We start from the raw sequence: 25,961 nt of genomic DNA on the forward strand, positions 1-25,961 counted from the left end.
TTGTGTACACACAAGCATTCATCAATGGTTCGGAAAGTGGCGCTGTACCTTAATAATATAAAGGCTTGTATTTGCGTGCATTTCCTGTTCGGAAAGTGGCAATGTACTGAGAGTGGAGGTGTCCTGAGATGAGCGCCTGCATGCAGGCTCCATGGACCTGTCAGCTCCGGACTGCGCAAAATGGGTACATGAAGCGCTACGTCATGAACGCAAGAAATCTACCCTCGTGGGGGCGCGCTCATGTGATTGGCTTAGAATTGAGGAGACATCTGATTGGCTATAGTTAGAAAAAATTACAAGTACGAATCGGCTGACCGTCAGGGGAGTCTCAAAAAACCCACACACGAATGCACAGCGATCCGTGCACAGAAAGCGGTTTGTGTTTGCAGGTTCAGAGGTTTTAAACGGAAAACAAATATGTGTGGATAAAAAATAAACATTTAAAACTTTTTTCTGTATTTGGATTTTATTTACATTATGAAACGGAACACATTTGTTTGTGCATTGAAAAACACAAGTGTGAATCCTTTTGCGGATCATGAAATACAAGTGTGAATCCTTCTGTGTGCATGTGTGTATTATGAGACTGTTCTGAGCCCATAAATGTGAGAGTATTTCAGTAGTGTTTGTGCAAGGTCACATGTTTTCAGTAGTGTGTGAGCGAGGTGAGTTTGAATTTTGGCCTACACGGCCCTTCATACGTTATTGATCCCAGCATGTAAACAAGGCATTGCTCATCTTCCTCAAAGGGATATCTGAAGAGTTTCCTGTACGAGATGCTCGCCCTTTTAGAAAAAATGTACCGCCGACATGAGCTTGAAGGCGCATTTGGTTGATGTCTGGAACGTAAAGCAAGCCATAAACAGTATGAGTCATGTACTGACCTTTGCTCCTGCACTGTTTCTAGTCTGAGGATGTGTTTCAAAGTTTTATTGGGATGAATTTAAAGTTTTAGAAGGACGTTATAATGTTTTTCTTAATTGTATTCATCTGTTTGGCCAACTGACAGCTGGCATGTCCTTAAGTTCTTCTCTATTAAAGGGCAAAGAGGGTTTTAGGAGGACATTATAAGCATTTAAAATGGGTTTATTATGAGCTTCAGGAGGAGCTGGAGTTGTGTGTGTACACTATATTCTGGTTTATAGTAGCTTGTGTGGACCCACATCTGGAAACACACCCACATTGTGAGGACTCGCCTCAATTGGAAGCCAAAAAGGTGAAAAGCTAAACTTTTTGGGTTTATTTTGAGGTATGTAAAGATAAGATATACGTTATTGATCCCAGCATGTAAACAAGGCATTGCTCATCTTCCACGCGGGGATATCTGAAGAGTTTCCAGTACGAGAGGCTCGCCCTTTTAGAAAAAATGTACCGCCCACATGAGCTTGAAGGCGCATTTGGTTAATGTCTGGAACGTAAAGCACGCCATAAACAGGATGAGTCATGTACAGACCTTTGCTCCTGCACTGTTTATAGTGTGAGGATGTGTTTCAAAGTGATATTGTGATGAATTTAAAGTTTTAGAAGGACGTTATAATGTTTTTCTTAATTGCATTCAACTGTATGGCCATCTGACAGCTGGCATGTCCATAACTGCTACTCTATTAAAGGGCAAAGAGGGTTTTAACAGGACATTATCAGCATTACAAATTGGTTTATTATGAGCTTCAGGAGGAGCTGGAGTTGTGTGTGTGTACAGGATATGCTGGTTTATAGTAGCTTGTGTGGACACACATCTCGCATTGTGAGGACTCGCCCTCATTGGAGAACAAAAAGGTGACATGCAACACTTTTCTGTTTATTTTGAGGTTTTTAAAGATAATATATATGTTATTGATCCCAGCATGTAAACAAGGCATTGTTCATCTACCAAGCAGGGATATCTGAAGAGTTTCCAGTACGAGATGCTCGTCCTTTTAGAAGAAATGTTCCGCCCACTTGAGCCTGAAGGTTTGTTAAGAACGTAAAGCGAACCATAAACAGGAAGGATCATGTACTGACCTTTGCTCCTGCACTGTTTCTAGTCTGAGGATGTGTTTCAAAGTGATATTGCGATGCTTTCAAAGTTTTAGAAGGACATTATAAGCATTACAAATGTGTTTATTATTAGTATCAGGAGAAGCTGGAGTTTTGTGTGTGTACAGAATATGCTGGTTTACAGTAGCTTGTGTGGACCCACATCTCGCATTGTGAGGACTTTCCTCCATTGGAGAGCGAAAAGGTGACATGCAAAAATGTTTTGGTTCATTTTGAGGTTTTTAAAGATAAGATATACTTTATTGATCCCAATTTGGATTTGTTTTCCGTCACAGCAGCATGTAAACAAGACATTGCACACTGAAAAAAAAATAGTACGAAATAAACAGATATAAACATAGACACAAAAAAGAAAATTAAACATAACTAAAAAGTTAAATATATGCAGTGACAATGAAATATATATGTGAAGACTATGTGTCAAATATATACTATGAAGGGCCAATTACAGCTAACAACATATAGAAGTAGGATATTATTAACACATTTATTTTTATTTGTTTTACTTTGTTTTGTATTATGGTTAGTCATTCTGATTTAAAGGCATACAGTAAGGCTGAAATATTCCCTAGCAAAAAATACATGTAACTCTTGTGTTAAAACGTGTCGGTGACCATGGGGTTGACGTGCAAATGTCCTCTGACTTTTGTCCTTTTAAGCAGTTGATCAACTCATATCTGCTGAAGTGTGACCAATAAATAAAAACAGAAATACTTACGAGAGCTCGGCGAAGTCGGTCATCTGGATTTTAGCCATGTGAGCCAGGATCTCCATCAGGTGGAGGCCTTCGTCCGTCTGCAGCCCACTGATGAAGAGGAAGAGAAATTAGAAATTAAACAAGACTCACCCCCAAGAGTAACACTGAGCAGAGGACAGATTACATATATTATGTTACTTCAGAAGGTTGTGAGTTCATATCCCGCCAGGAACACCACCACTAGTGTGCCCTTGAGTAAGGCACTTAGCCTTTAGTTACTCCAGGGAGAATGTCCCTGTAATTGGTAATTGTAAGTCGCTTTGGATAAAAGCGTCAGCTAAATGTAATAAAAAACTGATTGTTCACATTTCGTTGCAACTATTTGGTGGACGACCTGACAAAAGAGAATACAAAACATATTTCAAAAGAAAGCTAATGTACTGTATGTTCAGTAGACCTGATCTTCAAAGTGGTTCCCAAACCACTGATCATATGCAGACTGTGTCCCTTCCTCAGAATAAAGCCTAACTTAGCACAAGTCCTTTTGTTGTGAAGCGTCTGTGAAAAAAATGCACCATACTTGACACTTCCTGTTGCTGAAGCCATAAGTAAGTAAGTAAGTAAAACTTTATTTACATAGCACCCTTCTCAACACAAATGTGCAAAGTGCCATCTGAGGACACAGCAAAGCAGAAGGTTTCCCCTCTGCTTTGCCTCGCAACACCACTGGAATCAGAATTGGAGGTTTGCATGTGATTATTTGTGTGTGTGAGCATAAAGTTTGCTTCAATTGTGTGATCTGATGCACTGCTATCTGAGGAACTTAGGTGGTTTCCTGTGTCTCATGCCGCTGAAAACTGATCCAAGGCAAACAAACCAGGCCGGTTTAACCTGATGCAACCTACTTTGATGTGAGAGACATACATGGCATATGACACCCACATAACATAGACACACATATACATATAATTGCTGGTCCACTAACGACAACCTTAGATCAACAGAATTTTAAAACGTTTCGACAGGACTAATTTAAAGAGACAGAAATGCAATCTTAGCACAACTTCATTCAATTGTTTATTGATTTATATAATATTTTTGCTTCCCAAATTCGAAGTGAAAAACAAATTCAACTTACTGCCACTTTGTCTGTAGAGTAACTGTTCTTTTTGCTGTTAATGCTTAGCCCAAATGTAGATAAACACATCTGATGTGAAATCAATAACCTCACAGTAAATGAAAAACTGACCAGTTTTGCTTAAGGCGAAACATTTTAATCCATATATTCACCTCTGTTTGTAAAACCCTGACCACTGACGAACAAACTTTAAAAAGTGTATGACACATGCTCTACTAAACTACCAATGCGTCTGGGTATGATGATAAGAAAAACAAAACAGGAAGAGCATGGCTGCACGTTAGGTTGAAAACAGCAGCTCTGGTGTTCCATGTGGGCTTTAATGTGAGTGATTATTGCTGTTGCCATTGTGAGCCTTCGTTTGAAGAATCACTAAGCGGATACAAACACAAAAAGAACCTTAAATAATGTGAAGCAAGCAACCACCACAGATTGTTTCTTTCTTTGATGTCTAGAATCTAAAGTGTTAGATCACTCTGCATGTGTGCGTTACAGTGTATCCCAGAGGAAACATTGTCCACCAATGAATGACACATTTTGTCTTCCTGCAATTCCTTATTGTTTCGTTTTGAAATGCAGTTTTAAATGTTGTGGTTTTAAAAAACAAATTCAGTTATTCAGTTAATCATTTCTAAGGGTAAAGGCTACCCTGGTTTCATGTACATGACAAAAAGGCTTAATAAATGGAGGAACTTTCAAGTTGTAGTCACTTTCTGACTCAAACACAAACATTGAGTTGTGTTTTTGCACGGTTAAACAGAATACTGTTTGTGAAATTCTGACACTGATATGGCATATAGCTGCATGCTCTCATTACTGTGGGTCAAGTCAGTCCAAATGATCCTGCAAAAACACTTAAATATGCCAGCTTTGGTTAAAAAATGTAAGAATCTGATTACTTGCTTACTGCGGGTAAACAGATTTTACAGATACACAGAGGGCAGTTTTTAAACTCCATATATCTGTAACAAGCTTCCAGAAAATTGCAGGTCTGCTGCAACTCTCACTTCTTTTTAATTAATTAATTTAAATGTTTGTTGCTGCCTTTTATTAAAAATCAAATAACTATTCATGTCTTACACTACACTGTAACTTTTATTCTTTTTTTTCATATTTTTTATTTTATTTAATTCTTTATTCTTGTTATGATTGGCATTTTCTTGGCTTTTATAATTATTTATTTTTTAAATGTATTTTAATGTAAATATATAATGAGTTTAATTTACACTAGGTCTTAATGCTTTTAATGCTTTTGTAAAGCCCTTTGAATTACATTGTCAATAACATGGTTTATTGTGTGTATATTGGCATGTGTATGTGTAATGTTGTACATGATGCAACATGCACCCCAGTGACTGTAAAAGCAAGAAATGGCATTCATCCTCAGAGTAGGAAAACGAAACTTAAGGAAAGGAGAAGGAAAGGGAAAAAACAACCCCTCCCTTCCTTGCTTTCTGCCTCCCACACAAATCTCAAATTAACGCCCACCTCCAAGTCAACACAGATTCTTCCTCTGCCCCCACACTCCTGACATCCTGCCCTGACACATAACTATCTCATTCCTGTGGGCAAATATCCCAGTGGAGCTTATTTACCTCAATGAGCCTCTCGAACATGTGAGCCAGTGGCAGGAAGGAAATTAGGCAATCATCTTGGTTCGGACTAATGACTTTCTGTAGGAAACGAAAGGAAGGAAACAATGAAGTTACCTTTAAAACACATACAGTTAAAACAGACTGATACATAACCAAGCAAAAATTAGCAATAAAAAGTCCAAGGAACAGGACAAAAGAAGACATGATCACTTACATCTGTTACTCTGAGGAAGCCTGAGAAATCGGCCACAACGTTCCCATGGGTAAGCATGACTCCCTTTGGGTTTCCTGTGAAGGCAGACAAAAGAAATGCAGAAAATAATGAAGTGAAATTCTCCCAACCTGCTCCAAGATCATAAAGTCATTCAATGAATCAGACATGGAAAGACAAAGCTGTGTTTCCAAGGAATTTACCTGGATTTTACTTCCACTTATATATTCGTAGAAGTGTACAATAATCATAATGGGATAATTAAGGGAAGACATACTGAGGGCTTCTGACTGACAGAACATGTGGAAACATATATGATATCATTAAAATTAAATAGATTCCAAAGAAATGTTGAAGTGTTTGCCCACTTTAAAACCTGATGAACAACCACACGTGTGACCTGTTCACTGAAGTGTATCTGTTGAAAAAAGTACCTTTCAAAATATACCTCACTTTAAATTTAAAAACTAATTACTGATTTAACCAAATTTGGAAATATATTGCATCTCTATACATTAATTTTCTTCAAAATATATAAATGCATGTTCGAATAGGTACATTTCTAAAATGACCAGAATGTGTTTTGAAGCAATGGGCCTCAACTTTAAAATTAGAAATCTATTATGCAACTTCTATAAACCTCTCTTTCCACATTAAACAGGAAAACCCTGAATCATATGTCATTCTTGAGTTTTTTGGCAATTCCAAAAACAGAGAACGAATAATAACATTTTTTCTTCCAGGGTAATGTAATGTATTTGCATTGCTTAGTCCTTTCCACACAAAGTGGTGTATATGAAGCAATCAAAAGTGTTCCTCTTTCCAGTGTCATCGTCTGATTCCTGCAGCTTTAAAAGATGAGGGTTACAGGCTCAGAGCTGTCTACATGTTGCAACACAGAGGGAGGGAATTCTCGAGAAATGGAGAGTCATGTGTGGAAGTGGTGCCACATGTCAGAGTGGCTGCATGACTCTCTGAAAGCCAGCAGATGGCAGAGAGTGAGCTTGGAGCTGCAGCTGGTTCAACTTGTAAAATGACGCCAGTGTGTCCTTAAGTGACCTGCCTTTTTTACCCATGTGTGTTGGTTGAGAGATAAGACCTCCCAAAACTCATTCGTGCTTCCTTACTTAAAAGTATGTGCCGCCCTTTGTAATTCGACGACATGCCGCGTAATCCGGCCATTTATGTAATGAAAAGCGGGCAAAAGATCACTCTGCTGCTACAAAGAAACTGGATTCATTTACAGTACATGCTTGTCTTCCTGTCTCCCCTTCAAGAATAGCATTTTTGCCGCTATTATCTAAAAATGATCATAATCTTAACAATAAGATAGCTTCCCAGCTGAAAATGTGAAATTGCATTACACAGAAAAACTATATACTCTATTTTAGACAGATTTCTGCCACCTACATTTTTTTTGTATTTTTCCAAATAGCAATAAGTGCATATTATATTTCAAAAAGTGATAAATATATTCAATAACAGCACCAAATAACAGAGAATTAATTGGTGACCTGTCCACAAGTCTGACTTCTCCAGCTCTGCAGTTTCCTATGCAAACACATCTTTGATAACTCTTAATTACACCTAAATGATCACATTACAAACACTTAGATAACCATCGAGCACAAGAGCATAATGATTTTGAATCAGAGAGCACACTAATGTTTGACTGGACTTTAAGGGAACCGCATAATAATCTCTTTGTAAACAAATGCAGTAATTAAGTGAAAAACATTGCTTGGAGTCACGCTGGCAAGGGAAACCTTGGTGTGGGTGTTGGCTAATTATATTAGGGCACATTGTGTTGGTGCAGTATGGGATCTTTTTGCATGGGAGTCTACAGGAATACCCCCACCCCCCTATTTTTATTTGTATTGTTGTTGCTTTTTAATTATTGTATTGCATTGTTGAGGAACCTGTGATCTAAGTTCACATTACATAATTACACTATAGTTTTGTATGTTATAACAATAAGCCTTTAAAATTTGAAAGATTACCTGTGGTTCCACTGGTGAAACACACGATGGACAGGTCATCTGGCGCTGGTGGCTGAGGAGACAAAATGGTGTTGGTCAGACATGACATTTCATTCTAACATAACATCAAATGAACTTCTACTTCTTTCACCTTTAGAATAAATATCGTTCAATTTTTCACATTTTTGCACAAACTGTATTTATAGACCTCTGCTCTGGCCCCTTTCTCTGCCATCATACCAACAGTAGTATGTGCTGTGTTGCCAGAAACACTGTCAAAGCTGTTTCTTTAGTTAAATTAGTGTGCTCACTATTTAAAGTATGTCTCTCTGTGATGTTTAAACAGAGAGTAATACTTGCTAAGCTGGCTAATACCCAGTAGCAAGAGTCTTGGCTTAATTGTCCGTTGAGCCAGCAAAATGTAACTTACAATTTACATTACATGATTTAAATGTCTTACATGTTTTTATTTTGGTAATAACAGCGAGTCAACAGCATATTCTATTTGTTTATAAGAGGATGTTGAAACTATTGCTATAATCACTGTACAGGCTCTAAAAAGCAATGTGTTGTAAACCAAGTTAAGGTTTTACACAAAGAATGGTGACTTATCTTTGTTTAAAGTCAAAACAATCTAAGAGTTTACGGCCTTGCTAGCGGCTTTGTAAGGCTTAACTTAGGCTCAGCGGTGCTTTGAGCTAAATGCTAATGCTCATAAATACAATCCTAACAAGCTAGTGTGTCGAAGGTATGATGTCTAACATGTTCACCAATCTTAATGTAGCATGTTAGCATGCTAACAAAGTCCTGATTTGCATTAAACACAGAGTACAATTCATCCTCTTGAGAACATTAATGTCTGTAGAAGACATTGTATTTAATTGATTGGTTGTTGAGATATTTCTGTTGGGAACAAAGAAATGTAAAACTGTCACAAAGCAACAGTGCTATAGCCATGCAAGTAGGATTTCTAAAATGCCATACAATTAATCTTTCTCTACAGTGGAATCTTTCATTTGTACTTACTATAGGTTTTCTGTGATGCTCTCTGCCCAAAGCCTGTAAGAAAAAAACAACAGGAAAAAAATAAACATTAAGAGTACACTTTTGATGCATACATGACATTAAAATATGCTATCAGCCGTTTCTTTAGGGTTACTTTATGGACCACATGTCGATGGAAAGCAAAATGCTCAGAAAGCTATCTCTTGAGACCCTCAGCTTTTTTCCTCTTAATACTGAATTCACTGTTGTTCAGCAGGATTGACAATAAGTGCCCTCATTTCTTTTAAGTCACCTGGTAAACCAGAAGAGCTGGGTTTCTACCACACTGGCACAGATCATTTAAAGTGAATCATCACAGAAAAATGATGGTTATGTATGCCAAGCTTCCGAAGAACTCAGTGGAATGTTATCATTGTTTATTTTATGAAAGCATGCCAAAGTGTTTTTCTTCGCTCACTCTTTGTCTATGTGATTGTTGGCAGGAAAGAAAAAAAGAAAATAATTTGCATGTATTTTATGCTTGTCTTTGTGACTGCTGTTAGCTGTTTGCCTGCATATTTATCGTGATTGTGCTCTCCAAGCACTCACAGTTACAGGAATGAAAACAGCAGTCAAATTATTATAAATGAATCCACATAAGGCATAGTCGCATAACAACCCATGTCTATTGTTTTGTAACTGTTACGACCCCCTCCACTCCACTAGGGGTCTCTGCCTTTGTGTTCTGCTTGCTGGCTCTTGTTTGTGTTTCAGGTAATCGACCTGATGAGCCACACCTGGGCCGTCGACATAAAAGACCAACACCAACCCATACTGCGCTCTCACTCTTCTGTTGGACATGGCCGCGTCTTTGTTTCTGCACATTTTCACACACCCATGCACGCAATCATTACTGATAATAACTGACTTCCACATTTATTAGGTTTCTTTGAAGACCTTTGGTTTTTGTGGTATTGTAAATAAATATGCTTTTGTTACACTTAGCTTGTCTGGTCTCCCATCTTTGTTGCAGCCTATGAGCCAGGCCGTAATAGTAACTTTTAGGAGTTGTTGTTTATGATACTGTGCATGTGAAATCCCCAGTTTTCAGATTCTGTAGAACGAGAGACTAACTGTAGAGATAAACAACCTTTTTTTGTATCTTATGCTGATCAAATCTCAACATCAGTTTGTTTTGACTGGCTGTTGAAGCTTGTGTGCCATTGAGATTCTGGATTTTTACCAAAAAAAAAAAAAAAAAGCATTGCTTCATTATACCTTTATATTTCAGATTAAATACAGACCACACTCAAATCCGGCCTCTACACACCCCCACTATATTTTTAGGTAAAAATATTCTCCATTTTAACCCTGATGTTTATGAATTACTTCGGTTTTGCAACAGTCCCTGTAAATATATAACACTTTACAATCAATACGTTTACCATTTTCTAGACAAGACATATAAATCCTAAAAAACGATTTAACCTTAAATGTGTTAATGTTTGTAGGACAACATTAAATGTCTATCTAAGTTTGCATTTACAAATAAGTGTTTGCACAGATTTTGTTTGTTTGAAGCCTGTTCCGTGACGGACACAAAATGAGTGATGCCGATACATAATAATGACATTTCTGAAGATTGAAGATAAAAATGACATATTGTGTTGTGCTTAAATGAAGCTAGAGTGCAGCAAACATATATATATATATATCAGATTAACACTAAAGGATGGAAAGTTGCATCAGAATATGCTAGGTTAAAACACTTAAATATCAGTCAATTGAAGGTACCATTAAACTGTGCTGGTCCTACTGTACGTGTCATACCTCGACCTCCTGCATGGCCTGCACGTGGACGCCGCAGCTCTTTCCGTGTTCAATGAGGGCGGAGTCAAATTCATCCATCAGGATGATTCTTCGCAGGCCCGGAGTCTCCTTACGCTCCACGTTTTCCAGAAGCACCTGAGCTTTATCTACTTTGTCACAGATGACCGTTGAGATGTCAGCTGAAATGACACAAGCACACAAGCGCACGTGCACCCTTGTGAGAATATCAGCGGAAAAATAAATAAAAAAGTAACAAACAAGAAAAAAAGACACAGATAAATGTGTGACCAGTTCAGCACAAATCCTGTATAAGAACTGTATGTAAGGTTAATAACTCAGCAGCCTGACTTGTCTGTTTTTGCAGTCTTCAGATCATTCAGTTTATTTATTTTTGAAACCATAATCCAGCAATGCAAAGACCTCTTCACACTGTACATTTTACATGTATATTGATATTCAATTTAATATTCCATCCCTTACACACTTAATGTATATATAATATCCTGCTTTTTATTTAGTTTACTGTACATTTGTATTTCAACATGTATATTTTGTAATGCTATTTTATTTCTATTTGAGATGTTTACATTTGTAATTGTTTATTTATAGTATTTTAATTTCTCTAATGTACAATGCCTTGTCTTTTTATGCCGCTGCAATGCAAACATTTCCCAAATTGGCATCAATAAAGTACTTATCTTATTAAGACTGTTTGTGATATCTAAAACTCAAAACTGAACAAGGCTAAAAGACAAGTTAAAGATCCTGTGTGTGTGTGTGTGTGTGTGTGTGTGTGTGTGTGCGTGCGTGCGTGCGTGCGTGCGTGCGTGTGTGTGTGTGTGTGTTAGCATAGCTGCCAGCTAGCCTTTGTATGAGTAGTTTTATTGTGTGTGTACTTACCCGTGTTAATGATGAACCGTATTGCGTCTGGGCCCAGTGTGTCATAAAGGGGAACCACCACCATGGAATAGGTATAGCATGCTAGCTCTGAGATGATCCACTAAAATCACACATAAACCGGGGTCAAAGGTCAGGAGTTAGAGTTCATTCACCTGTGAGATATCAGCAAAAAACTTTCACTTACTTATTTATGTGACATGTTTATAGTCTCAAAACCTTTTCAAGACAGAAAAGGCTAATTATAAAAAAAAACGATCTCCTCGGAAGATACTAACAGAAGTGTTTTTGAGTGTGTGTTTTTTTGGGTTAGCGGCTTGTGTGATTGAAACCATTTGTAAAATGGTTTCGGAGCCAATAATTGACACAGTGAAGCAGAGAGATTGTGAGAATGCATTGAATGGATAGAGAGAGACAGAGACAGACAGATATCGAGACAAAAACTGAGAGTCACCTCTGGTCTGTTCTGGGCAAACACTCCTATAAACTGGTTTGGGTCAGGCTGGCAGCCCTGGTGCAGGAGGCCTGAACCCAGATACTCAGCGCGGGCCGTCACCTATAAAGAGGGAAGGCAGGACATCTGCTGATTAGACCAAGTGGCACAAAACAAATGCTGAGCCTGTCTTTCAGTCTTCATGAACACTTTTTATAACTTCCTTCTGCTTTTCAATTGCTTGGGTAACAAGAATTCTCCCTAGCATTTGGGCATTGGTCTTTGCTTGGCTATATTTAGTAATCATGTTCCCAAATGAATGATTTTGTAAAAAAGGGAAATACATTTGGTTAGTATTCACCTCAGCATGGGGTTTATTTTATGTCATGCTCCAGCTAAAAAACACAATAACATTTCTGAACAAATCTAATTCCTCAGTTATTGTGAAAGACAGGTTGTATGTTACTGTGCTAGGGCAACAAGATGCAAAACAAGAATGTGCCCGGGCATATTTTTTTCCAACCTAGACTTGTCTGACTTTTCTGGAAATTATAATGTAATGAATTAACAGAAACACAACTTCCACCCACCACTACCTTGTTAAGTCACATCAATACAACTGACGGTTGTGTAACTTAGGCTACTTCTCATATTGACTTTGGCATTGCTTTACTGGGAGGATTTCAAAATGAAACTCCCCTTAAACCATTTCCAAATGTCCATGACATTCACTATTTCAGCCTTGTGTTTACTAGTATTTGCTTGAATCTAGTTTTGGTAAGAAGCCAATGTTTCATGATACTATTGTGAAGCCAGTGATTCAAGTTAATAATCTGATAAAATGACAGGTTTTAACTAGTTCTAATAACATCACTTACTTTCTATAAACCCACACTACAACATGTATTTAGGGTGGTTGGTACAGACTGCAGTTCTTCATTGGACCATCATGGTGGTGCTATGCTGAGTTGCTAGGCAGATTTGGTGCAACAAAGCCTCTGTGCTACTCAGGTTGCAAACTACACCAAGTGTCGAATTACATAGTTACTTAAATGGATGGATGGCCGGAGGATAGCTCATCAAATGTCATTACAAAGCTGATGATGATAGATAGGATTTTATAGAAAACGCTGTGGTTTTACCAATAGGAAAGACATTATGACTGCACATACAATTTAAAAACAGTAACCTACAGTATATTCAGCTTAATTACCACTATAAAAAGGCAACCTGGAAATCTATTTTTTTAATTTACCTCACTCCTCATTCCACCTGTCATTGTTCAAATTGCACCAACCTCTTTGTAGGATATCCATTTGTAAGGTTGGTTAGGGAGCCGCGAGCCTAAACAAGGTCCATCACCTGTTGAACACACAGTGAAATCAAAGGGGGGTCAGAATTATAAGGTTTATATGATGTTAACTTGTTTCTAAACAAAGCAATACATTTCAATAGGTATTACCAAACCACATGGCCACAAAACCAATGTCACTTATTGTTGGTGTGTGTGTTCACTCCCTAGTCAGACTGAAAAGGTATGATCGATCCTAAAGTCCTGAAGACAAACCATGTAGCCCTTGTATGGATAAACATACAGAAAACTATCAACAAAATCTGTAGCTTTTTCTGGCCTTATGAAGCTTAATTTGAGTATCAGTCTATTTTTGCCCACAACTTTATTGTTTTGGTTTACTTTCAATGCTCTCATGGTGTAGTTTTCACCCAAAAAAGTTTAGAATGGCACTGTACTCTACCTCCTAAACACCAAACAGCTGACAGTCATACTTTAGCAAATAGCTTGTGACCTCAGTGGAGAATATAGCCACTAAAAGGCCAGGACTGAAAAACTTAGTTTGTAGTAACGTGCTCTGTAAGCAAATGCTTTACTTATACTTCTGAGATGTGCTCTAGCTTAACCATTCAATTCATTCGGCCACTATTTTACAACCTCAAATAGGAAGGAATATCCCTTCACTGGGAGTCAGTCACTTGGTCACTTGATACTCCCTGGTTGTGAGCCCTGGTGCTATTACCCTTAGCAACGATGGGCATCACCTTGGCAACCAGCAACCAGAGGATTCATTTTACCTCCAGCATCAGAGTCATGACTTTGGGTTTTATCACACAACACAGTTGAGTGCTTATTTCCCCCCTAACATCCTACACACCAGATATGTGGAGGCCTCTCTGGAAGACTTCGTACATGGTCCTGGCGTCGTCATGGTAATGAGTAAGCAGCTTGGAACTGTCGCCCATCATGGACCTGCGACCTCCATTTTCATGCTGCCGTAACCAGAGAGAGAGAAACAAAGAGACAGTATGACCCCATAAATCTTCACAGCACACTGTCAAAACTAAAAGCTACATTTACCCAGGAAATCCCAAAAATATCAAATTCTCCATCATAGAGACCACGTTTACAAAACCCTAAAGGAGAGTAAGAAGAAAATAGTGTTCCTTGAACTCCGAACGATCTCTTTTGTCACCTCAGAAATCGGTGCAGACAAAGTTGCTTCATATAAATTCCTGTGTCTCATAAGTGTACTTTCGTTTCTCTCTGCCTGCATGTGTGTGCTTGTCAGACACACAAAGTCAGGTTACCAAGAAAAAAACACCTCACAGTCTAAAAACATTTCAAAGGAGTTTCTCATTTCCAACACATGCTGCCAGACACACCTGATAAAAATATAAATCACACTGTGTGTGTGTGTGTGTGTGTGTGTGTGTGTGTGTGTGTGTGTGTGTGTGTGTGTGTGTGTCTACAATTTGCAAAATAACCACTAGCATGTGGCCCTGCTGATCAAGACTGATGTGTGAAATTGTCCTACACCCCACTTTCTAAACATTTTTTTTTTATTGAGCCATCACCTGCAAAGTAATCAATTTTATTATCAAAATCTCTCAAACAAACATGTATATATGTGAAATATCAGTTGTGTTGAACTTCAATAAAGCCAGGGTGTTTATTTGAGAGCAAAAAAAGGATAGTAAGAGAACAAGAAGTGAGGTGTGAATGATCCACTTGCATGCAGATGAGTGTGAAACTTTCATGCATGTCATCAGCATTTGTGCATATGACCCTAATATACTTACTTATGCATGCATCTATGAATACATTTGTGCTCCATCTTACCGGCACCTCCTCAGACTGGTGCTGAAGGTTGCAGGGGGCCTTGATGGGGCGGGGTCTGGTAGCCAACCAGTAGGCCAGCACGGCGGTCAGAGCGCCGATGCCCACCAGCGTGGAGGTCGGCAGAGTGCTGAAAAACTGTCCCAGCTCGGCTATCTCCGGTATCCTCAGGCCGCTCATTATCTCCTGGGCCTGCATCTTCTCCATCAGGGTGGAACTCAGCTCTGCGGGACACAGGAAACTCTTTGACTTATCATTTCTGTAAACATTTAGCCACTTTTTGTGTTTATGTACAGTAGTAGCCATGTTACGAGAGTGAATCTGAATACTAACTTCAGACACTGGCAAACATATTTTATGTGTATTAAATACAATTGTATTCTGATTAGACTATGTCTGAAATCAATAGTTGGTGGGATAATTAGACTTTCAATTATTGCTTTTTATGCATCTTGGTATGATCTAAAAAAAAAGATATTAAGCTAAATAAGGTGTGCCAGGGGAGGTATCCAAATAATGGCTTTGAGGTGTGTAAACCAAGGCTGTTGTCATTGTCTTTCCGGTGTCTGATTTCTGAATAATTTAAGGTTGGCAAGCTGAAAATATACATAACTATGACAGTTTTATCAGCCTCCAATATGTCTGACCTTTATATCTTTGCTACAGTAGTAAACTTTAACATGCAATAACGATAGTTTGTTGTCAGCATGTTTCATTGCGGAGGTCCAAAGAAGAGATATGTGATCCAGATGCAAATTGACCTTCCGATAGTTTTCTCAGGAGTGTTTTACTTTGAGCTTGTCTTGTCTAATAACAGTGTTTTATGCGTTTGACCTCCACGCTCATCCACCCGAATCCTGTGACCTTAAACACATCATTTACGCTTCAAAAAGGGTGAATGGGAGGCCTTCCCCCGCATTATTGCTCTTACTGTAAAAGCAGCTCAGAATACAGTAGCCTACAGCACTGAGAAGTGGTGGGACTAAAAAGTAGATAGAATACACAAACACGACAGGCACAGTGCTCATCAAGGCTCAGCCACACACGCACACGCACACGCACACGCACACACACACACACACACACACACACACACACACACACACACACACACACACACACACACGTTGTGAGATTAATTATTCATCTGAGGGGGAGGCTGTCTGCAGAGCTGACTAGAGGGTTTCCTTCCCTCCCGTGGGAAATGAGTCAGAGACAGCCCCACCTGCCTGAACCAATGGCATCGAGGCACTGCTGCAGCTCACAGCCAATCAGAATCACTTCCTGTCTGCAAATACTCTCTCTCCATTGCAAACACATGCACAGAGCTGCAGCAACAACAGTGAGAATGATAGGTATAAATATGTGAGTCCTTGGGATATTGACTTCCTCATTTTCCTGTTATTTTGTGTAGACGTACTATTTTCAACACTTTACTGAAGGGAAGCTGCATCAGGTAGACCTGCAGTATGTTAAAAGCAAGTTTCATGAAGCCATGACTTTTTAAAACCGACCAAAGATAATTTAAGACCAGCTTTAGAGAGTGGACTAAAACTCTGAAGGTGATGTTTAAATGGTGATTTTAACCAGGAGTACAGTACAGTCAAGGTCACCGTAAAGTTTAATATCTTAAATTGTATTTTAAATTGTTAACCTTATTAAGTTGTATTTTTCCACCGCAAAACATGTTGATAGGAACCCCTTTTGTCTTATCTCATTTCTCCTCAGTGGTTATGCTGTCAGCCAATTCATGCCTTTAGCATAGCTTGATCTCTAAGTTTGGTTGAGGTTGCGCCTTTGACTAAAAGAGTTTCTTCCATTGGTCAGTGTGCAGGAAACAGGCATGTTCATTTTGGCGATGCATGCCTGCCAATATCATTTGTTTTTGAAAGACTGGATTCAAGAGTGTAGAATCCTAAAATGAATACAAATGAGAGCTCTCTACATTGGCAGAATTTAAACACTGGCTGAGAAATAATCAATCTTTTTTTTTTTTGCCAGCTTCAAATTTCAAATACTGGAATCAGAAATATAAAAGATCCTTAAAATGTTGATTCTAGAGTTCAACTCCCATAAGGTTGGTAAAGGCCTAATTCCCACAAGTGCAGTGGACATAACCACACTGAGTTTGAATAGAGTTAGAATTAAAAAATCCCCTCAGCCTCTGAAAACCCCTTAAAATCGCATGAGTAATTGTCACTTAATGTCTTCTATCGTAGGTATTGCACCTAATGACACATATATTTAAAAGACCAGGGATAAAGAAACACAGAAACATTTAAAATAAAACTCTAAATTAGAAAAGTAGCACCTCAAATTTGTAAGACATTTAACACTATTTGAAGTACTATGAAAAATAACTCTGCAAGGTGTGATGCATATAACACATTACGTGTGATTTATTTGCACTGTGGCACATAGGACAACAAATCAACCTATGCTGTTTAGTGTTCGCATGAGGGTAGATTGAGACGCTAATTAATCGAAGGTGAACAAAACATCAGGCCACACCATAAAGAAATGTGCACCTCCTGTACAGAACTACAAGTACATGCCAGTGTAGTGTAAAGTGTATTTTCATGGATCAGAGTTGTGAAATACTTGTGAAACATTTTTAGGAATCAAATCAACACTGGTAAATATTGTAGATGTTATTTTCTGCCCGTGCTGTCAGTGGGTAGCACGTCATCAGTCACCTGTTAGTCATCTGTAAAAGATCACAGACACATGACATGACACACATACAGTAATACAGCTCGTAATTTCCACTGATTCAAGTCAGAAGCACAGTGCCCTGAAGTGCTCTCTACAGTGAATTCCCTGATGCTGCTTTTCCCAAACTCTTTGGGCTCAAATCCTCTTAATTCACCGAAACTCAAGTTTCTGTTCAGACAGAAACTACAACCACAACATGACATGAACCCTTTAGTGTGTGTGAAACTAGTAATGTGCCTTTTCTAACACCGCAGCACTCTGCTTCTCTTTCTTTTTACTGCATTGATCTGATGTTTCCTCTTTTTCTGTTGTCCCCTCTCTTATTTGCAGTTCCAGTAATCTTGACATGGAATTAGAGCTGCTCAAGTGCTGGGAAATGTTGAGCACAATGTTAAAAAATAAAAAGCACTTGATTATGTTTCTGAACTGAACAACACTTGTTTGGCATGTGTATAGGTGTAGAAGTATTCACAATGTCAAAGTTAATCGTGTGGTGAAATGTGCTCCTCTGTTTAGTACACAGACTGTCCCACCGTGCACAGCTAGAGCTAAACCACAACTAGACGTAATTACTGTAAAGGCATGAAGGTTTAGATTCAGGTGTTTGGAATGGACTGAAACATAATTTTAGCATTTAAAAAGTGATCTTAGAAATGTAAAACATGGATAACGAAGTTATTATATGAAAAACATGTTATTATTTGTTATTTCTTTAAAGGAATAATTTCATATTTGTGAAAAATAAACATTCTCCTAAGAATTAAATATTGCATTCATTATTGATTTTCAAGTTTCACACAGCTTCCTGTCCTTTTGTTTTACAAACTGACATTTTTGTCCATAAATGAATTTTCGAATTGTAAAAAAAAGCTGTTTACCAGATGGAAAGCCTGCCTAAATGGTTCAGTTTTAGTTTTGATGCATTTTTTATTTATTATTGTCTTCATCTAAATAAGCTTTTAGGTTATTGGCCTCCCTTGCATATTCTCTTTTAAAGTACATTTTCTTTTGTGAATGTTATTTTTATGCTCTGTTTATAATTGAAAGAAAAATATAGACCACGTTTCATATTCTAGAATAAATAGTTATCTATTCCATCTTTTTAGCGTCTTTGCCTCAAGCTTCACATATTTAGATTGCATCGCTTTGTACAGAACAAGTAGATGTTTCCCTGTCATAGCCTCTGTTTCCCACTTTAAAGTACCAACATATCCTATATCTAATGTTCCATATTAGAGTACAGCTGATGTATCTGCGCACTTCTGACAGGAAGATCAATGACAAAGCACCAGCCAGGCAGGCAGCACAACACACACACGGACGAGATCCTTTCCATGTCGGTTTCGTGCAAACAGGACAAGAGCAGCTGAACCGTGTCATAACAAAACAAACAAACATCCATCATGTTTACTTCTTCTGGTCGAGAAACCTGTCCTACGAGTGTGGCCTTCCTAATGTGGACTCCAAAATATTGGATGTACTGACTGGAAATAAATGCATAGAATCTTTTAGATGAACACTTCAGGTGTAATTTTTAGGCTATTGTGACCAGTTGTACATTTCCCCGCTGTGGGACTAATAAAGGTTTTCTGATTCTGAGGATTTCTGGGTCAACTCTGCAGAAACACCATTTACAAAAATGTCTGGCCACATGAGGATGTTATCTTTTTAGAGACAATGTCAAAGTAGTTACACCATTTTTGTATCTTTGTTCTGTTTTCCCACATTTTAAGAAAGGTCTCAGACAATAACAACCACAGCACTGATGTTATTTGATACGTTTGCTGATACTGACTTACCACAACAGGTTATTTACATATTTATATTCTTTGTTTGCTTGTTGGCCTGCATGCTTGGTTGATTTTGAAGCCAAAATATTCTGTACATGCACAACAACTGTGCAAACTTTAAAAACAAGAGGGTTCCTAAGATGATGTTCATGTAACGTACCTCACTGCATGTGTTTGGCACTGTATTAAATGTAGCAGCTTGGCTGCAGTGGGGACAGTGGTCTCAGTGTTTGAAAAGAGAGGCATAAGAGGGGAAACATCAGTAAATAAAGACTAGCTCCACTCTCATTCCACTACACCACTGTGCATGGGATGTGGATTACATCGACCTTACAGGAGTAAAAACTAATATTTTTGTTTAATTTTAAGACACAAACAACAAAAAAGAATCAGATTGTAGAGTAAGTCATTTTTGTATTGGAATTTGACTGATGATATTTGTTGTAGTGTATTCTAGGAATCAAGTGTCCCGTTGATTCATCTTCCCTGGCTCTCCTGTTGTAACACACGTCTATGTTGGCCATCTCTGCAAGGCATTTGTGTGATTGCGAAACACATATTTTGGAAACATTTATAGGCTGGATGGACACATCAGGAAATGATCAAAATCTGCTGACTCGTTATTGAATACCCACTCCTGGCACCTGTTTGTGAAGAAACCAGTTTGTAGTAGCAAGCATGCTAGCGCTCAACATCCTCCTGTCCTTAAATAGCCCGACAACAGGAGACTCACCGCATGCCAGAAACCTAATTAGAGAATAGAATAGAATAGAATCGGAGGGGTGAAACCGTCTTTAACGGTCACACATGCAGAGCACACAGCACACACAGTGAAATGTGTTCTCTGCATTTAACCCATCCTAGTACCAGGAGTCTAGTACCAGGAGCAGTGGGCAGCTATTGTACAGCGCCCGGGGAGCAATTGGACTAGGGGGGAAGGGGGTTGTCCGGTGCCTTGCTCAAGGGCACCACAGCCGGGCCCAAGAGGTGAACTGGGACCTCTCAAAGTAGCAGTCCACACTCCGTCTGTTCGGGGACTTGTACCAGCGACCCTACAGCTCACAGTCCAAGCCCCTGCTGACTGAGCCACTGCCGGACAATTGGCCTCCAGCAGAGGAGCAAACATCTTACTGTCATTGTTGCTCTCTATATTTATGATTTTTAGAAAGAAATTAGAAATGTGTATCTTCCCCTTTGAGATAGATTGTGTGCCTACATTTGCATGACTGTTAGATAAACAGCGTCATTTGCTTAGCTGTTAAAACCATCCCTTCTCTCCAGCCTATGTCTCAGTTTGGAGTCCAGCTTTCTGTCCTGTAGTGAAATAAATAACGCACCCCAGGGACACACATGTACATGCAAGCATGGGTCTTCATCCCTGTAGGATTCTGCAGAGTTTGTTGATTCAGCTGGTGCGACAGAAGAACAACAGGTCAGCGACAACAATGACCTTTATCAGATTGTGAACTCAAAGACTGTTTCATTTATGCAATCGCGCAATAAACCAAATTGGCCGTTTAGCTTCATCCATGAATGTGTAGGTAGGTTTGGTGTCAATTAAGAGGTACTGCCTTTAACTACAATGTATTAGTTTGAGGATCAGTGTGCACAAAAGGCATGGATTGCACTTGCAACATTTCAAACAAAAGGTTCAATAAAACCCTGGCCTTGACTGAAACATGAATTACATACACTTAGCAGCTGTATCCACTCACAAAAGAGCTGAAAGTTCTAGTGGCAATATTTTTGGAAGGGAATTTAGCTGACTTCATCCATGGTACATTTCCACAAATGGGTCATCCTCTGAATAGTCGCCCACCTGAGGATCTGTGAATGGCTGGGGTCCCTTTATCAGTCCATTTGAACAACATGAGTAATATTGATCATGAGACCTCAGTTGCAACAGTCCCTAGTTTAATGCAGCAGCTCCAAAGCTATACTTTGATGTCCCCCTGAACGCAATGACACAGTGTGCTCTTTCTCTGTTCTTTGGTGTTAGTGCTGCAGGGATGAGGGCTTGTGAATGGGCCAGCCAGACTTCCTGTGACCTCTGAGGCTTAAAGTCGAGGAAATGCAGCAGTGTGTTTTTAAGTCCCGCCTCATCGGCCCATCTGAGGCCCATCACCAATGATTAGAGTCCAGCGTGGGGAGATTACAGCCCATTAGCACAGAGGCAGTTGACCAGTAATAACCTCACTACCACACTCTATTTAAAGACATCCTGCAAGGCTTTCTCTTATTCTTGAAATGCTTATTTCATAGTATGCTCTGCCAGGGTTTGCATTAATTACATTTGCTTCAATGTATTTCATCTTTCTTGTTGCTTTTAAACAAATGCCTAATCATGCTTGCACATCACTTTCTCTCTTGCTCACTACCTTTTAACAGCTCGTTCTTATCTCTTTCTGCCATTCCTCTGCATGGAGCACCTCCCCCTCAAAACACAACTTCCTCCTGTTACTGTATGCTGGACTAATACAGTGTGCTTCCTGTGCACGCTAAACAACCGTTTCCTCTCCTGAATTGATATGCAACACAGATGATCGCAACAATTATAGGAACATTTGGGAACAATACAAGCGGCAATGGAAAGGAGTACGATATATCAGGAAGGAATGATAAATATGAAATAGAAAATGCAGAACGTAAGTTTCAATAGACATCCAGAGCAAGCAAATGCAGAAAATAACGAAATAAAGAAATACGGCAAAAGATCTACTGTATTGCAGAAGGGTTAAAGCAGCTGTGGTCAAGGCTGCGGCACTTACAAAGGCGTCGGAGGCAGCCAGGCAGCTGGTGAGGCGTGATGTGGGTCTTTGTCTGCGTGTGTGTGTCTGAATGTGGTGTGTTAAGGGCCCTCGGGAAGATATCTCATCACCCTGTGAAAACTGGTAATTACCTTCCTATTGCTACTGGCCAGTTTAAGCTGAGGCAAGTAAGAGGAAGTCAGCTAGATGCGTGTTGGCCTAGTTTGGGCCTTGCTGGCCTCCGTATCACACCACCCTCAGCTCGGCAGACGCTGCACTCTCTCGACACACCCACTCACCCCTCCCTCCCTCCACCACTCTCTCTCTCTCTCTCTCTCTCTCTCTGCAACCCTCCCCCTACTTAATGCACAGCGCTCCTCCTATCCTTGAATAAACACACGCACACACTGGCATAGTGACACACAGTACATAGATACATGAGAAGGCTAGGCAAATAGACACTTCTGCTTACAGCTGATGCTTAAACGTTTAAACAAATTACACACAATCACACTCCTCCCACTTTGATTTTACTATCAAAGTGAGCGCCAGCACCTGTGAGTCTCGACCTTGGGGGTTAGGGCCCCTTATGGGCTGTAAGACAATTGTTCTTCAGGGTAACAATCTAAAGTATGGGTGCAAGGCTAAGAAAAACATGTATTCCACTGTGCATATGCATCGGTTTATGGGGATAGTCCAGGAGACGGGGAACTATTACGGGCTAACAGTTACATACACATATCACATATAGTTAAGAAATGTGCAACTGTTCTGGAAGAGGAATGAGCATGAGTTTTATTCGGTGAATAAAATAGGTTTTTATGGTAAGCCTGTCACTATTTGGAGCTTATATCTGAAAGGAGAAGGACGAGCAATACAATCCAATTATGGACAATATTGTACATTACTCATAAGGGTGGTCCAAAATAAAACAACTACTTGTGCATGTGATAGGCAGACAGACTGTCAGCACTTTAGTCTCAGCCATTACTGCCCAGCATCTCACAATATCTGAAAGAGGATGCATTGAATGCTGAAACAGCAATACACCACTCAGAGGGAAAGCTGCCATGAGGATCTGAGAGCACTAAAACTGGCTGATATTGATTTAATCAGGACTGAGACTTTAAAAGAGTGTATTTCTCAGACTAAATTCAGTACTTTGACATATGATTTTTTTTTAAAACACACACTTGCATAGCAGCTAAAGGAATGTTTCATGCTGTGATACATCTCACTATATTTCCCTCACAAGTGCACAATGACGGGCATCAGCAGGAAACACTCCACAATGATTCAGTCTAATTGTGCAGTCATGCAGTGTTTCTTTAATTTGCAGGTATTAGACATTTTCACAATCATTTTTGACACCCTCCCTCTGCTTGGGTACATTCTGGATACCATCCAAGAAGTTGTTTGAATGATAGAAAAGCAGCATTCAAAACGTATGGGTCACACAAGTCATTGTTCATTTGGTGGGTGTGGTATGTTAAGCAGAATAGCTTAAACACTAAAACACGATTGGTTGTGTTCTGCCAAAGGGTGGGACAACTCCACCGCCATCCTTTTAATCAAATATTGAGGTAGGAAAAAGAATAGGTTTACAAGCTGTGTGGGGCGGCACTAGATGCTGATTAAAATGAATTATTTATATTGAGGAGCAGCAGGATGTGCTGACAGGTTGAAGGTGTCATGAATCTACCCAAGAGCCCTTTTAGCCTCAGAGAAGTGTTAATTTTTAAAAAACAAATCCAGGCTTTAATTCTGATTGGCTGCTTGTTAATTAAATAAACAGCATATGTTAATATTCAACCACTCACTACAATCCTAACTGTTAAAGGTCGTAATTTAGCAACCATGCAGCTACTGTTGAAGAACTATACTATTTGGTGGAGGAATACATAATTACACCCAGGTCTATTTACACTTGAAATAGCCTTGTTGTAACCTTCCTCCACAATCCATTAAAAATAATCTTTCGCTGAGAATTTACTCTTTAGTGGCACATTACATACAAAGTAACAACACTAACGCTAGCGTGACTCTAATCTGCTCTGTAACACTGACAAACAAAGATCGAAAGGGATTATATCTGTTACACAAATCTCCATGCGCATATTAAAGACAACTAGAGGTCAACGAGCTTCTGTGAAACGTGTCGATGCCCCCAAACTCGCTGTGCGGACCGGGGTGGGGTGGCGTCGGTCGGTTGGAGCCGAGCATGCTGAGCTCTCCAGTTTGCCGGTAGGCCGCAAGATTTCAGCACCCCTATCTCCTGGACAGCTCCGTCCAATCAGAACCGGTAAAATTGCAGCGCGTCATCCTTCCTCATCCTCTTCATCCTCCCTCCCTCCATCACTGACTGAGGCATGGCGGAGGACATCACACACACAAAACGCTGAGTTTCACAACCGGCTTTCAGGCAATCTGACATGTTAGTGTCTGATAAAAGCATGGGAGGTGGGGATTTGTTACAGCATCGTTTAGGTTGAAATCCTAGCGACACCAGGAGGTCGTGAAGCTGATCCCTAATTTTTTTATGACGTGTGTCCGGTTTCTACGCACAATGTCACACGACCTTAGCAGCTGGCCGGCCTCAAAATGCACACGTTTGATCCAATTTGGCTTACAATCAGGACAGCCCTGCATTTAATGGTTGGATTTTCAACGTGAAAAAAACATTTCGACGTGGATGTTACATTTCTGAACAGCAGAATTAACCACATGCATTCAACCGCATGGCAGGCAACCCCCCCCCCCCCCTCCCTGTAGGTAAAGCCGACCTGGGAGCATCCCTCCATGTTGAGCCAATAACCATTAAAGACAAATGTAAGCACTGTGGTTGAAGGTAAACACTGATTAAACCGAGATATTAAACCTTCTTATCTAGCTTGGGTTTATACACGAGTAGTCTGAGAAAATGTCACCACCAGCGTCTTTCTGTGCAGCAAATCTGCAGCGAAATGACTGAACAGTCGACGAAGTGTGTTCTGCAAAAAAGGAAAAATACCACAACCCTGAATGAATTGAAAAAGCCGGCAGTGGATGACACACAATGCGCCTCAGCCCTTGCGAGGCAAGTGCATCGCTGATTATAAACCCCATCACAGCGATGCTACATCATAAAAATGAATAAAGAAATATATATCTAAACTCACCTAATATAATCCAGAGCGACCCAGAGACCAAAACGAATGCGAGCATCTCTTTCTCATCGAGTCAGCTGTCCCGGTGCAGGAGCGGCTCAAAACTGCAGCATCGACTGCAGCAAGTCGCCGACAATCTGGGAGATTAAGGAGGGGGTGAGGGGGGGGGGGGGGTGAGCGACAATATATCTGAGACGGACCACAGTGGGGGAACTGGTCGGGAGATGGCGAAGTCCAGCAGGTGTCTAATGTGTTTTGTGGAAGAAAAAAAAAAACCCTGGCCTATTGTAGCATCCTTTTCCTCCTGCTGGATTTTCCTCCTTCACCTAGTTGGCTGCTGCGCAATGACAGCCGGCTGGAACATGAGCGCTGTGAGGTCGGATGGGAGATGCGATGGACGCCAAGGTTACAGGGGATGCAACGTCTATTCTGTAAAAACAATACCGAGTTATATGTTTATATTGAGTGTAATTGTATCAGGGAAGTATGTTTGTTCCTTCCGAAAACTCATGCTATTTGGTCATATGAGTAGCCTATATATTTAAAAACAAAACAAAACTAAACGTCAAAAGTGTACATATGATGGTTATTAAATCACATATCTGAGTATTTTGAGATGTTTTTATAACGTT

General features: G+C 39.7%; 1 protein-coding gene across 5 annotated transcripts in view; it reads right to left on the reverse strand.

Moving 5' to 3' along the window:
• Nucleotides 1-25,470, reverse strand: part of acsl6 (acyl-CoA synthetase long chain family member 6) — a 33,310-nt gene extending 7,840 nt beyond the window's left edge. Inside the window, exons 1-12 of one of the 5 annotated variants that reach the window (XM_010768580.1) lie at nucleotides 22,205-22,427; nucleotides 20,081-20,183; nucleotides 14,935-15,155; nucleotides 13,970-14,084; nucleotides 13,099-13,163; nucleotides 11,823-11,924; nucleotides 11,372-11,471; nucleotides 10,472-10,650; nucleotides 8,684-8,716; nucleotides 7,679-7,730; nucleotides 5,682-5,755; nucleotides 5,468-5,545 (exon numbers count right to left, since the gene is read on the reverse strand). In XM_010768580.1, the coding sequence (XP_010766882.1) occupies nucleotides 5,468-5,545; nucleotides 5,682-5,755; nucleotides 7,679-7,730; nucleotides 8,684-8,716; nucleotides 10,472-10,650; nucleotides 11,372-11,471; nucleotides 11,823-11,924; nucleotides 13,099-13,163; nucleotides 13,970-14,084; nucleotides 14,935-15,138 (1,002 nt within the window). In that variant the 5' untranslated portion in view covers nucleotides 15,139-15,155; nucleotides 20,081-20,183; nucleotides 22,205-22,427. Of the gene's footprint in view, nucleotides 1-5,467; nucleotides 5,546-5,681; nucleotides 5,756-7,678; nucleotides 7,731-8,683; nucleotides 8,717-10,471; nucleotides 10,651-11,371; nucleotides 11,472-11,822; nucleotides 11,925-13,098; nucleotides 13,164-13,969; nucleotides 14,085-14,934; nucleotides 15,156-20,071; nucleotides 20,184-22,204; nucleotides 22,428-25,341 lie in introns of those variants that run through there. The other 4 variants (XM_010768581.1, XM_010768578.1, XM_010768579.1 and 1 more) reach the window with 4 other exon arrangements.
• Nucleotides 25,471-25,961: the final 491 nt, after the last annotated feature.

Source organism: Notothenia coriiceps, unplaced genomic scaffold (genome assembly GCF_000735185.1).
Source record: "Notothenia coriiceps isolate Sejong01 unplaced genomic scaffold, NC01 NC01_scaffold00005788, whole genome shotgun sequence".
Classification (NCBI taxonomy): domain Eukaryota; kingdom Metazoa; phylum Chordata; class Actinopteri; order Perciformes; family Nototheniidae; genus Notothenia; species Notothenia coriiceps.